The 13,396-nt window shown below is 45.4% G+C and overlaps 1 protein-coding gene across 6 annotated transcripts in view; it reads left to right on the forward strand.

Moving 5' to 3' along the window:
• Positions 1–9,783: 9,783 nt before the first annotated feature.
• FRMPD4 (FERM and PDZ domain containing 4) overlaps positions 9,784–13,396 on the forward strand; it is a 318,694-nt gene continuing 315,081 nt past the window's right edge. For 2 of the 6 annotated variants that reach the window (XM_064143067.1, XM_064143068.1), the window contains exon 1: positions 10,159–10,771. In XM_064143067.1, the coding sequence (XP_063999137.1) occupies positions 10,611–10,771 (161 nt within the window). In that variant the 5' untranslated portion in view covers positions 10,159–10,610. Of the gene's footprint in view, positions 10,772–11,942; positions 12,026–13,396 lie in introns of those variants that run through there. The other 4 variants (XM_064143073.1, XM_064143069.1, XM_064143071.1 and 1 more) reach the window with 4 other exon arrangements.

Here is a 13,396-nt window from a genome sequence, read left to right on the forward strand (position 1 = left end):
TGATCTTTCCATATACCAGATTCCCATGATAATTCTCTTCCAGTATTTACTGTCAAGCCACATTAAGGACTTGGTTTCTGTTCTAGAAGCACTACACAGCCTGAACAAAACCAAAACCCTCAAGGAGCCTTGACCATCCCCTGAGGGGTCACTTGAATAAGTGCCTTGAGCACGCAAGACTCCTTAGCACAATACTCAATATGCTGAACAGGTAACTACTGCCTTACTGTATTTTATTCTACGGACAGATTTGCAGCCTTCTCTTCTGTCTGGAAGAAACAGCATTCTCAGTGCAAGCCACATGATACACGTGCCTGCACACACCTTGAATACACACAAAACAAACCCAGATCCACAGACTGGCAGTTCTGTTGTTGCTGTGGTCAGAAGGGCAGCTGCAGGACACCACAACTTAGCTAAGCTAACAGTAATTATCCACTGTCTGAGACATCACATATAATTCACGGGTGTAGATTCAGTAAGACAATGAAGACCAAACACCACCCCACCCCCCCATTTTAGTGGGCAAAATATAGTGGTGTGTTTAAAAACACACTCTGAAAATTGCAGAGCTACGTGCTGAAGTTTGGTTCTTCAGATACTCAGGCGAGTTTGTCTAAGCTGCTTTGTTTTCAGAAGTAACTAGCAATTTCCTTTTCATGTGTTTGTGTATGTTTAGTATTACTGACAAGTAGGCCATCTATCTGCAAGTGTCTAAATATGGACTGTGAAAACTAGGTTTTGGCACCCAGACACAAACACTGCGTCTGTGAAGTTTCCATTCATTTTGAAAAGTTGCCTTTTTGATTTTCTTCTGTGAGTGTAAGCTGGTTTGTTCTCATGAAATGAGAGGCCTTGAGCACAGCCCTATGAGGAGAGGCTGAGGGAGCTGGGATTGGTTAGCCTGGAGAAGAGGAGGCTCAGGGGAGACCTTATTGCTGTCTACAACTACCTGAGGGGAGGTTGTGGCCAGGAGGAGGTTGCTCTCTTCTCTCAGGTGGCCAGCACCAGAACAAGAGGACACAGCCTCAGGCTGTGCCAGGGGAAATTTAGGCTGGAGGTGAGGAGAAAGTTCTTCACTGAGAGAATCATTGGACACTGGAATGGGCTGCCCGGGGAGGTGGTGGAGTCGCCGTCCCTGGAGCTGTTCAAGGCAGGATTGGACGTGGCACTTGGTGCCATGGTTTAGCCTTGAGCTCTGTGGTAAAGGGTTGGACTTGATGATCTATGAGGTCTCTTCCAACCTTGGTGATACTGTGATACTGTGAAATTGCTCTTCTCCTCTCTCAGCTGAGATGGTTGCGGACACTTCCCAAGAAAATCCACATAGGACAAATTATCAGTGTTCCTTGAGCTTCATGTTAATGCCCTACTCTGTCAGGGAAAACAAAACAAATACTTTCTGTTCATGGGCAGACAATTTCTAAGCCACAACTGAAATCACATTCTGCTACTAGCAACAATTATGAATAACTTAAAAATACTTTGGAGGATTGTTAAATTCAGACAACAAAGAAAAGTAAAGGCTGCCTAAACCAACGTGTTTCTAGTATAACCAACTCATCCTCTGTTTGTTTCAATAATATCTGAATAGAAAATAGGATATGGCTCTGATTTTTAAGATAAACAGGATATGACTCTGATTTTTAAGAAAAATAGGATATGACTCTAATTTTTAAAACTCACTGCATATTTTATAAGTTCAATCACAACTGAATAATGTGGTAGATAATGCTGGGAAGATGAATACTGAATGCTTCAGTGTTCTTTCATTTATTTGTTAAAAATGTTGTACTTCTAGTATCTATACTTTGTTCATTTCCTCTAAATTTGTCAAAATATATTCAGTCTGCTGATAATAATGTGGTTGATTCAACTATAGAAAAACCCTAAGGGTAGAACTCAGAATTGTCTTGAGAAATGGTGGGTGAGGTTTTACTTTAACCTCAATTATTCATTTGCTGTAAATACATTTTAAGCACACTTACTTGCACATTAACATTTCACATTTAGTTCATCTGACTCAATTTTACATAGTTTCTTGTGATTTCACAAATCATATTTACTCAAAACGACACTTAAAAGCATGTTTAACTTTTCAGTTCTTTTAAGTTACATTTTAGATTAAGCCATGCCTTGAATAGGGCCGCTCTTATGTTTTAAGTATTTTCTTGAGCTGGGTCTTTTGTCAGTAAAATAACCCTTGTAGATAACTCTGCTCTTTCTATATTCTGCTTTGAATATTTCATACATACCCATGACAGAAAAGCAAATCCTTTGTTTATAAAGACCAGCGTGTTTTAAAATAACTAAGGGACTACTACAGAATCATAGAATCAACCAGGTTGGAAGAGACCTCCAAGATCATCCAGTCCATGGTCTTACTTGCTGAGGCAGAAAATCTTTAGGTGGGCTAAGGTCTAATTCCACCCCTTGATCTCACCTGCCTATTGCAACATATGAAAACATTAATTTCAACATTTGTTTTTAATGTTACAAGTTCTATATGCTGTCAGACTTTTCAGTTCATAATAGAAATCAGTATTTTTTGTTAACTGCTGTGCCAGTTGTAATATCCTTGCTTATTTTGTTTCACGCAATTCAGTTTCCTTTAGGATTCTAGATGTGTTTCTTAAGTGGCAAGAAAGAAAATCTTACTTGCTGCTTAAGTTTTCAATCATCTCTGATTTAATTTTGCATTTGTATGTGACTTGTCATACCCACCGCACTAAATTATACAGCAAAATGGAAAACATTTAGTGCTTAACACTCTTCATGGGTCAATACAAAAATACGCCTGATAAAACCCTATTTGATAAAGGTGCTAAAAATGACATGTAGAAGCTTAGGGTATAGATTCAAGGTAAGCAGAGGGATTCCTTGATAATGCTGTAAATGTGGACATAAGAGAAAATCTGTAAAAACTGCAATGTTTTCAAATGGGTTAGTAAGTACAAGGATAAAGAAATGGATTCAAGGTTGAGAAAAAAACCTAACAGTTTAGAATGCAAGCAGCTCAAAGTACTGCAGAACTTACTACATGAGATAGTTATAAGCAACTATCTTTAGAAATAATAACATTAAACACAAAATACCTTCCTTTGAAACTGTTCAAGGCAAGACTGGATGTGGCACTTGGTGCCATGGTCTAGCCTTGAGCTCTGTGGTAAAGGGTTAGACTTGATGATCTAGGAGGTCTCTTCCAACCTTGGTGATACTGTGATACTGTGAACACACACAATGGATGTTATTACCACATTCCTCTAAACATTGTTTCCATTTGGACATGAGTAATCACAAAGCACTGCACAGAAATCATGGAAACCTCAGCTGTTACCTCAGGGGGTAAAATCTCTTTCCAACTTGATGAATTTAAAACCATTCTGAAAGTAAGATACAGCACTTCCAAGTCTCTTGTTAAATTCCAAACAATGAAAAAAAAAACAAAACTTGGCTAGCCTTAATGAAAATAAAAATCAACCCAAACCCCAAAATAATAGATGGGTTTTAAGTTACTTGAGAGGAAAAAAATTGTGAGACCTCCAGAAGTATTATAATGATAACCAGACCTCATCTATTTCCAGGGGTTTCATATTATGTCTTTAGTTTAGGATTCTACCTGTTCTACCTGTCTTCATTAAAGTTTTCTGGGATTATATTCTCATTTTACAAGTAATAAAAGTGATACTACTGGTCCGGCCGCAGAGCTAAACGTTTGTGCTGTGTACCACAGAATCAAAAAACTGACCAGGTTGGAAGAGACCTCCAAGATTATTCAGTCCAACCTAGCACCCAGCCCTAGCCAGCCAACTAGACCATGGCACTTACTGCCTCATCCAGTCTTTCTTGAACACCTCCAGGGACGGTGACTCCACCACCTCCCTGGGCAGCCCATTCCAAAGCCAATCACTCTCTCTGGCAAGAACTTCCTCCTAATATCCAGCCTATACCTGCCCTGGCACAACTTGAGACGGTGTCCTCTTGCTCTATTGCTGGTTGCCTGGGAGAAGAGACCAACCCCCACATGACTACAGCCTCCCTTCAAGTAGTTGTAGACAGCAATGAGGTCCCCCCTGAGCCTCCTCTTCTCCAGGCTAAACAACTCCAGCTCCCTCAGCCTCTCCTCGTAGGGTTTGTGTTCCAGGCCTCTCACCAGCTTCACTGCCCTTCTCTGGACACGGTACACAAAGTTACTGTACTAGTTTGAGCCCAGCTGGGATATTTTAGTGAAAGGATTAGGTTATAGGCCGTGAAAAGGAAACAATGGTGATGTCTACTTCACTCATAGGCTTGTACATAGATGTGTAAGAACAAGAACACAAACACAGGTAAAACAGATTTTGCTCTTGGACTCTGGGCTGCGTGCACTTCTCTCTTTCTAACTTGCTGCCTAACTAATCTGTCTGCTTCCTAACCACCCTGGCCAACCCTCCAAACTCATTTGAACGTAAGGCAAAATCCGGGGTAAGGTAGAGGGATGGGAAGAAAGTGGAAGGGTGGTTGAGAGCCCCTCCTGGGGACTCTGGGTGGGGTATTGTGTTTCTGTATTACTTTTTTAACTTGTATATAGCTGCATATATTGTAAATATCTGCTTGTATATTGTACTAAGCTGTAAACATAGCTTCATTCTTCAATTTCCAGATCGGCTGAGTCTAGTCTGGGTGATTTTTTTAAGCGTGGTGGGGTGGGTAACACCCAAACCATCACAATTACATTGACCAGTGCTGAGTATAGGGGAAGAACAACCTCCCTTGTCCTACTGGACACACTATTCTTGATCCAGGCCAGGATGCCATTGGCTCTCTTGGCCACCTGGGCACACTGCTGCCTCATCTTCAGCTACTATCTACCAGGTCCCCCAGGTCCCTTTCTTCCTGGCTGCTCTCCAGCCACTCTGTCCCCATCCTGTAGCACTGCTTGGAGTTGTTGTGGCCAAAGTGTAGAACCCTGCACTTGGCCTTGTTCAGTCTCATCCCATTGGCCTCTGCCCACCCATCCAGCCTGTCCAGGTCCCTCTGCAGGGCTCTCCTACCCTCCAACAGATCAACACCTGCTCCTAGCTTGGTGTTGTCTTCAAACTTACTGATGCTGGTCCAGATCATCAATAAAGATATTGAACAGGACTGGGCCCAGCACTGATCCTTGGGGCACACCACTAGTGACTGGCTGCCAACTGGATGTGGCACCATTCACTACCACTCTCTGGGCCTGGCCAGTTCTTGACCCGTTTCAGAGTGAATCTATCTATGCCATGAGCTTCAGCTTTGCCAGGAGCTTGTTGTGGCAGACAAAGGCTTTGCTGAAGCCCAGGTAGACTACATCTACAGCCTTCCCCACATTCACCAGGCAGGCAACCTGATAATAGGAAATCAGGTTGGTCAAGCAGGACCTGCCCTTCCTAAACGCATGCTAGCTGGGCCTGATCCCTTGGCCATCCTGTAGGTGCTTTGTGATGGCACTCAAGATGACCTGTTCCATGACCTTGCCTGGCACTGAGGTCAGGCTGACAGGTCTGTAATTTCCACTTCCTCCTTCCAGCCTTTCTTGTGGATGGCCCTTCTTGTAGAATTCAGGAAAGCCCAAAGCATATTCTTCTGGTGAGCATACAGTGCCTCAGAAGGAAAGATGAAAAATCCCACAACCCAGAAACACAAATGTAGATATTTCTCCATGTCCCTCATAAAGATATTCACACTGCATCCTCATAGCAGTTTCCCTAGGATCAAAAACAGAGCTATAAAAAAAAAAAATGAAGCCATTACAATGATTTAATTGATTTTAAAGTTAACACAACATTCCTGTGTGCATTACATATGTCTGTCATTTCCTTTAGAACAAGGAGACCACGAATGCCTTCTGTGATTTCTCCATAAGTGCATAAGAAACTGCCATATTATATGAAATTAAAGCTTTTACTGGCCCCCAGTCTCTACAGTAGGATATCTATGGTTACACAAAGCATTAGTATCAAGTGCCCTAATTTGATTTACTCAGGACAAAAATAATAAACATGTAATAGTAAGCAGTAACAAAGCATCCTCACAAAGTGGTATTTACTGTGCTGTTCTAAAAAAAAAAAAAAAAAAGCCAGCTAAGAATTCATCCAGGACCTGATGTCAGATTCTGGCTTTAAGATTGAGAATTTCATGTTCAATTACTGTTTGTTACTGAGATACTAAATACATGTTGTTTCGCTGTCTTTGGTTGTCAGTTCTCATTCAGTGTTCACATGTACTTTTCTCACCTTCAAATGCTTTTTATTTCACTTGACTTTAGATATCTGTAAGGCAGTCCTCTAGTCAAAGGCAGGTATCTAGACTTCCTCTCACTGGAGTTGGCAGAGGAAATAAAGCACCTGCAAAAGGCAATGTATGTCACTTTTTTTTTAGATGATGGTTTAGAGGAGTTAAGTGTCTATCCACTATAAAGGTAGGGTCTGATTAGCTGAGGTTGGATCCTTAACTTTTGGTAACTAGTGAGAAGAATAACTATAGGTGACTGGAAGGTATAAATGCATGTGTAAGAGTTCAGTCATGACACTGTCTAGCTTAGCTGATGTTCTTACAAATAGAGATGCAATACTGAAATATGATTTCAATGTACAGACTGGCTCTAGAGCCGGACCAAACCACACATACCAACATTTAGTCTTGAAATAGAACTACACCCACCACCTTGCTTCTTTGCATAGGCAAATTTTAATCTTTTCTTATGGCTCTGATGTAGTTTTATATCCAGTTTCTGTGACATCAGAACCCAGAGAATCATAGAGTGGCAGAGGTGGGTAGGAAGTGGCCTCTGGAGATCATTGAGTTCAACCCCTCTGCCAAAGCAGGATCACCTAGGGCAGGCTACACAGTAGCATGTTCAGGTGGGTCTTGAAAGTCTTAAGAGGGAGAGACTCCACAATCTCCCTAGGCAGCCTGTTCCAGTGTTCTGTCACCCTCAAAGTAAAAAAGCTTTTCCTCATGTTGAGGTGGAACATTCTGTATTCTAGTTTGCACCCATTGCCCCTCATCCTATCTCAGGGTACCACTGAAAAGAGTCAGGCTCATTCTGCTTGGCACCGACCTTTTGGATATTCGTAAACATTAATAAGATCCTCTCTCAGTCTTCTTTTCTCCAGACTAAACAGCTTAAGATCTCTCAGCCTTTCCTCAGAAGACAGATGTTCAGTCCCTTAATCATCCTCATAGCCCTCTGCTGAACTCTCTCTAGTACTAATTTCCCTGTCCCACTTGAACTGGGAAACCCAGAATTGGACAAGACACTCCAGGTGTTGTCTCACCTGGGCAGAGCAGGTAGCGAGAGGAACCTCTTTTAACCCAAGAACCGTGAACTGAAGTAATTCCCAGTCTCATACCCCAGTCTCCTTTCCTGTGTATGACTGAATCTCACACAGCAGAGCTTAAAAATGTTACCAGTGTTTAGCACAGTTGGAAGGTGCACACCTGTCCAGGTTTTTTGTTCATGTCTGCACTCCTGTGATACTACTATGGGTGGAACTCCAGGATGTCAGCCAGTCCAACATATCTCCACAGCATTCTGGAAAATTTGTACTGTTGCAATAGCTTCTGCCTAAAAACCCAAAATGATAAAAGTAGCTACAAACAGTGAAATGCTTCATCTATCTGTAATGTCAAAGAAAGAGAAGGTAATTTCAGCTTTGTTTCAGATTTTAATGACTTTCTGTAAAGCCCTATCATTTTGGATACATGCCCTGTACTTACCATACTGCTACCTTTGTATCTTTTATCTCTTAGGCTTTGTTTTGCTAGGCAAAACTCTTTCAGTCTCCTCTCATAATACCAACTCTTAATTACCATTATCACTCCTTTAGCATCTTTCTGCACCTGTACTTATCCTCAGATGTACTTTTTTAATCAGCTGGGTATGGCATTTCTGATCAGATCTCCTGCTTTGTGCTTTTTCTCTATATCTGTAACCAGCAATAGAACAAGGGGACACAGTCTCAAGTTGTGCCAGGGTAGGTATAGGCTGGATATTAGGAAGAAGTTCTTCACAGAGAGAGTGATTTCCCATTGGAATGGGCTGCCCAGGGAGGTGGTGGAGGCACCGTCCCTGGGGATCTTCAAGAAAAGACTGGATGAGGCACTTAGTGCCATGGTCTGGTTGATTGGACAGGGCTGGGTGCTAGGTTGGCCTGGATGATCTTGGAGGTCTCTTCCAACCTGGTTGATTCTATGATTCTATGATCTCTGCTGGAAACACATTGGTCCTAGGATCACATTTGCTTCTCCACTGAAAGACCCTGAAACCACAGAATTTCTGGTGACCCCTCAGTTCTTCACTTCTCTGACTCACACCGCTGTGCCGTAAAGCACCTTTACGTGACAAGCCTTGCAGAAGGAAATGCTCAAGACAGAAACTTTGATACAGAACATAGGTGCTTAATTTTATATACGGTATATAATTTCATCAGCTTCACTTAGCTTTGTAGGATCTTGGCCTGTCTCCTCAGCCTATAAATAAATAATGACAGCTTTATAAATAAATCAGTTTCTAACCAACTGAAACTCCGTTACCTTTGTAACTTTTACCAATCAATAGAGCAGCGTGAACACAGGCACGGGTTCTGCAGCCTTAATAACCCTGTTACAACATAAATAAGTACAGTTACAGTTAAGAACCACATAAACATTTTGATGCACCAGCATAAAATACCTCACATGGCCATTCAGAATGTGCATAACCCATTTACACCCATGGTAGGCCAGCAAGTGTTTTTAGCTGACAGTTCAATGTTCTCCCAGTGTAAACACAGGATTAATCATTCCTTGTTGTCATTGTTTTAAATAGTTTGAAACTCGGTTCACAGTGAATGTTTGTACTGCATGTTCTTTTTGTTCTCTTATCAATACAAGTTTTAATACTTTAAAAGTGCATTGTTTTCAACTGGCTGCTGGAGTCCTGGGCTCTGCTGTCATTTCTGAAGTTGCTGGTTGGTGGGAGAGTGCAGGTGCAAGCCTGCAGAAAAGAACAAAACTCTGTAATGAGCGTATTAATCTATTCAGCGAACAAAATCCATTCTCATGCTGAGAATTATTGTACTGCAGCATAGAGTTTGCGTGAAGATGAATTTGAATTTCACCTGCTTTCCTGTCTTGCTCGCTCACAGGAAGCTTATGGATAGCCGAACTCCATCGTCTCTTTTGATGCCTGATGCAGGGCAGAAGTGTCAGGCACTCATTCTTGCACCAGGGCATGGAGCCACAAGATGTGGTATGAAGAGCACTTTAGTTCAAAACCGTTGCCACAAACCGGCCTGGCCACGTTCCTGTCACAAGGGCTGCATTTCTCCAGGTTTCTTGTCTGGCATAGGTAGAGGTCACAGGGTGGTGGAAGCAGCCCTGCTGCCTGCCACCAGTCCACTACTGGTACGGACCCAGCGAGAGGGCCGAAAGCTAACAGGCCTTTCCCCACCCTGCAAGGAAATACAGGCCTGGATGATCCTTGCGGGAGATCGCCGATGGGGAAGGGGGGTGCTTTTCACAGGTTTTGCTTGTGAGGAGGGCTGTGTGTTACGGTCTTCTTCTAAGTGCCAGGGTGGTGCTCCCTGCCGTTGGAGGAGCTGCCTCCTACTCTCCAGGGCTGCCCTTTCCCTCTCTTTCAGACGTGTCCCTCGTCCTACGGGGAAAGCGCCAGCGTGCCGCAACAGGGCACCCCCTTAAGCCCCGACCCCTTTCCCCCTGTCGCCGCTGCCGCGACTCTGGGGGGCCCTCCGGGGAGCCCCACAGCGGAAGGGGGCCAGGCGCCTCGGCCCCACCCGGTCCGCTCCGCTTTGCTCTGCTCCGCTCCCCGCGGCCGCAGTGTCGCCTCAGGCTGGAGCCAGCGGGCGGCGCTCGCCCGGATCGTCGCCGCCTGCGCCCTCCGCTCCCCCACAGAAGGGGGAGACATTGCCGGCGGGAGGAGAAATTCACCCTTCAACACCCTCCGCCTCCCTCAGCCCCTCTGCGCCTTCCTCCTTTGGGGATACTGCAAAGAGGCAGCGGGCGGCAGGGCCGCCCCCCCTCAGCTTTAGAGGTGCGCGGCGACCCGGGCTGAGCGCAGCCTCCTTGTCGGGCAGCCGCCAGCGCCCTCCTTGTTCCTTGAGTTACCCCAGGGAAGGGGCAAGGCAGGCAGAGAGCGGGGCGGAGGAGGGGGGAGTAGAGGGGGAGGGCTGCGCGCAGATGATCGCTGCGAGATGCTGCACGCTCAGCTGCCTGCCGGAGGAGGGTAGCAGCCTCTACCTCCACCCGCTCCTGCCTTTGCAAGGGTTGTTGCTGCTGCTGGACGCAACCTTCTCCCGACATGGAGCTGCTGCCGCCGCTGCTGGAGTGAGCCAAAGTGACGGGCAGAGCTAGCCGGCTGCATGGATGGATGTGTTTAGCTTTGTGAAGATTGGGAAGCTTGCCGGGTAGGTGTTTGCTGCTGTTACTGCTGCTTCGCGACCCGCGGGCGTCCCACGGCTGCAGGCGTTGCCCTGCCTGGCGGGGGCGGGAAGGAGACGGGGGCTGCCCGGTGTGCGGAGCTCCAGTGCCGGGCTCAACTTCTCTCGCAGCGGGCGAAGGTCTTGGGGTCAGGGTGGGGCGCTGGGCGCCTGCTGCCCATGGCACCTGCCGAGGCTGCGCCCGCGGCTCTGCGCGGTTTGGCTCCTCGCCGTCTCTCTGCCCAGGGGACAATGAACGCGTCCCGCGGCGGGCGCTTCTCGCCGCGGTACGGCTGCAGTTGGTCGAGAGCGGTGCCCGCCTGGAAGCGTCGTCGTGAAGGGTTCGTCAGAGCGGTTCTGAACAAGCGCAAGCGGCGACGGTAGCCGGGACTGGGTCGGGGTGTCGTGCCGCCTCCGCGGGTGCCCTGCGAGTGACCATCATCTGCCGTGGGGAGGGGGCGAACTTCGGAGGGAGCCGGGCGGCGCCGGGCCGCGCTGCGCTGCCGTGCAGGGGGCTGGCTCCGCTCCTCCGCTCCGCGGTACGCGCCGCTTCGGGCGCACCGGCCCCTCCGGCAGCGGTATTTATTTAGAGAAGCGGTGAAATCACCGCGGGTTTTGCGCGCTGCCCCTCTGCCACACGTTTCACACGAGGGTGGGCGCTGGGGCGCGAGTGGGTTTGGCATCTTTTGGCCCTTGCTTGTAAGGCATGTGCGTTCTGTTTAAATGGGTGTTCGATCGGGAGTATTTTTCCGTTGCTTTCTCGATAAATCTTCATTTTCATGGCTTCGGAGTTGTGGTCTATCTGTAGACTGTTGCGTTGGCAGCTAGTTGCCAGGCCCGAAGCTGCAGGGATGGATCAAGAAGCGCAGCAGCCTCTGCAAATGTTCTCGCCGTAGTTAAATGTAACTGGAGGTAGCCCTTCTCAGTGACAGAAAATCAAGCTTTATCTTAAAGATGCAGTATGAAAGTACTCCAGTCGCAGGATTTTTTTCAGGCTTCTGGTGCAGATAATCTTCCTAAAGGATTTAGCTTTGATCACAGTAACGAGGAGTGTTGCAAATTGTTATGATTCAGTGGTTCCTGCACCATAGTTACTGTATGCTTTTCTGTTTATGAAGCACATATTGAGGCCAAAAGTGGATGTTGTACAAAAGGGGGGATAGGCCTTGGTAAGGAAATACAGAAGGTAGATTGGTCCAGTGGCGCTCAAGTACAGAGCATGTGAAAGTGATTAGATGATCTTTAAAAACAAATACTGCATGGCTGGAAGTTAAGAGTGTGCCACAGGTGCAGGCATAGCCTTTATCCCCCTAAATTCCCACCACTGCACCTGCCTGTGATTACAGCTCTCCTTGTGTAATGCCAGAGCAGAGCAGCTGCTATCAATCAAAGACATCATTGCCTCATCCTGCTCACGGCTGTTCTCCACAATGTGACTGGATACAGCACTAGCAGCCCGTTCAGCTTTCCTCGAGTCTTGTTCCCGGCTGGTACCGCTAGAGCTGCAGCAGCAGTAACTACAGTGGAAACTTTGAGGAGAGAGAAAATTTGCTCACAAAGATAAGGAGCAGGTGGCGTAGTATATTTATTTTCAGGTAACTCAATTGCTTGACCTCTTCTGTTTGTTTGGAAACTGTGTGTTAGAAAAGCTCCCAGATTTCATAGGGAGAGAAAGGGACATGCCACTACAAAATATGAAGGCAGATACAAGGTAGTTTATGTATAGAGTAAGTTTTGGCCTCTGCTGGCATGTATGTAGCTTCCTGCATACTTCAAGGCACTGCTGTTGCCAATCCTGAGATTTGAATTCAAGTAAGGTCAGATCATAGCATTTCTCCAGAAGAACCTGAAATTTCCTTCTGAAATGAAATCTAAGTTTCAGAGCTCATATCTGACTTTGCTTGATTCACGGATGTGAAGTACTTGGGGTCTGAGTTTGTCTTACAGATTGCAGTAAATCATTTATGTTCTTAGCTACTCTTTGTTTCTAATTTTCTGGTTGTTAAATGACCTGATAGTTTGCACAGGACTTCACTTAACTTGCTGTTTCCTAGGTAACAGCTAGGTATCTGTCCTGATTTTATGACAGCTTCATGGATCAGACAGGTTCCAGTGTAACCCCCATGTTTAATCCCTCTGTGGGTTGAAAAATTACCTGAAAATGCTGGTTCCTTATTTGTTACTAAGAGGAAGGCCTTCCTGAAAGAGAGAAGCGAGGTGGTAAACAGTATTTGAGAGTGTGATCTGGAGGCAGATTACCCACACAAAGTTTTTTGGGCTTGGCTGTGGCTGAGATTTTTAATGACTTGAGGTCTTTCTTTTCAATTTTATTTTTATTATGCATTCAGATTTTCCCTTCTAGTTTTGAAGTCATCTGTTACAGTCCTAGGCTGCAGCCTTGATTCTGCAGGCAGCGTAACAGATAAACTCTGTTATGCATGGCTACTGGAAGAGATACTTCTTAAAGTCATAGCAATTTTAATAATGTGCCTAGCATTTAAATTTTGCCTTGCTCAAGGTACAAGATTGCAAATAATCTTGAAAGGGGACATAGACTGGACGTGAAATTTTACATGGCATATGTAAAAAGTTGCTGTGTTTTAATTGTGCAGTGGTGGGATTCGTTGGTGTTTGCTGGTTTGGTTTTGGTCTTTTGGTTTTTTATGTGGTAACTCTTAGAGACTCTTTATTATGCAGCTGCTTGAAAAGTCCTCCAGCATCGATAGAGAAGTGGGGAGTTTGGACATAACCTGGCAAAGGAATGTGTGCAGCAATAGGAGGGAGTGCCAAACTAGTCTTATGACAGATGTAGTCTCTGACAGTCTTTTTTTCCACCCTTTTTTCCCTTGCCTTGTAGGTCTGTCATGTTTCATCCTGTGCATCAAGTATAGATGCTTCATGATGAAGTTTCTGTTGATTTCTAAAGACTGGAGATACCAATCTGTCATTGAAAACAAAAATATTGA

Source organism: Pogoniulus pusillus, chromosome 5 (assembly GCF_015220805.1).
Source record: "Pogoniulus pusillus isolate bPogPus1 chromosome 5, bPogPus1.pri, whole genome shotgun sequence".
Lineage (NCBI taxonomy): Eukaryota > Metazoa > Chordata > Aves > Piciformes > Lybiidae > Pogoniulus > Pogoniulus pusillus.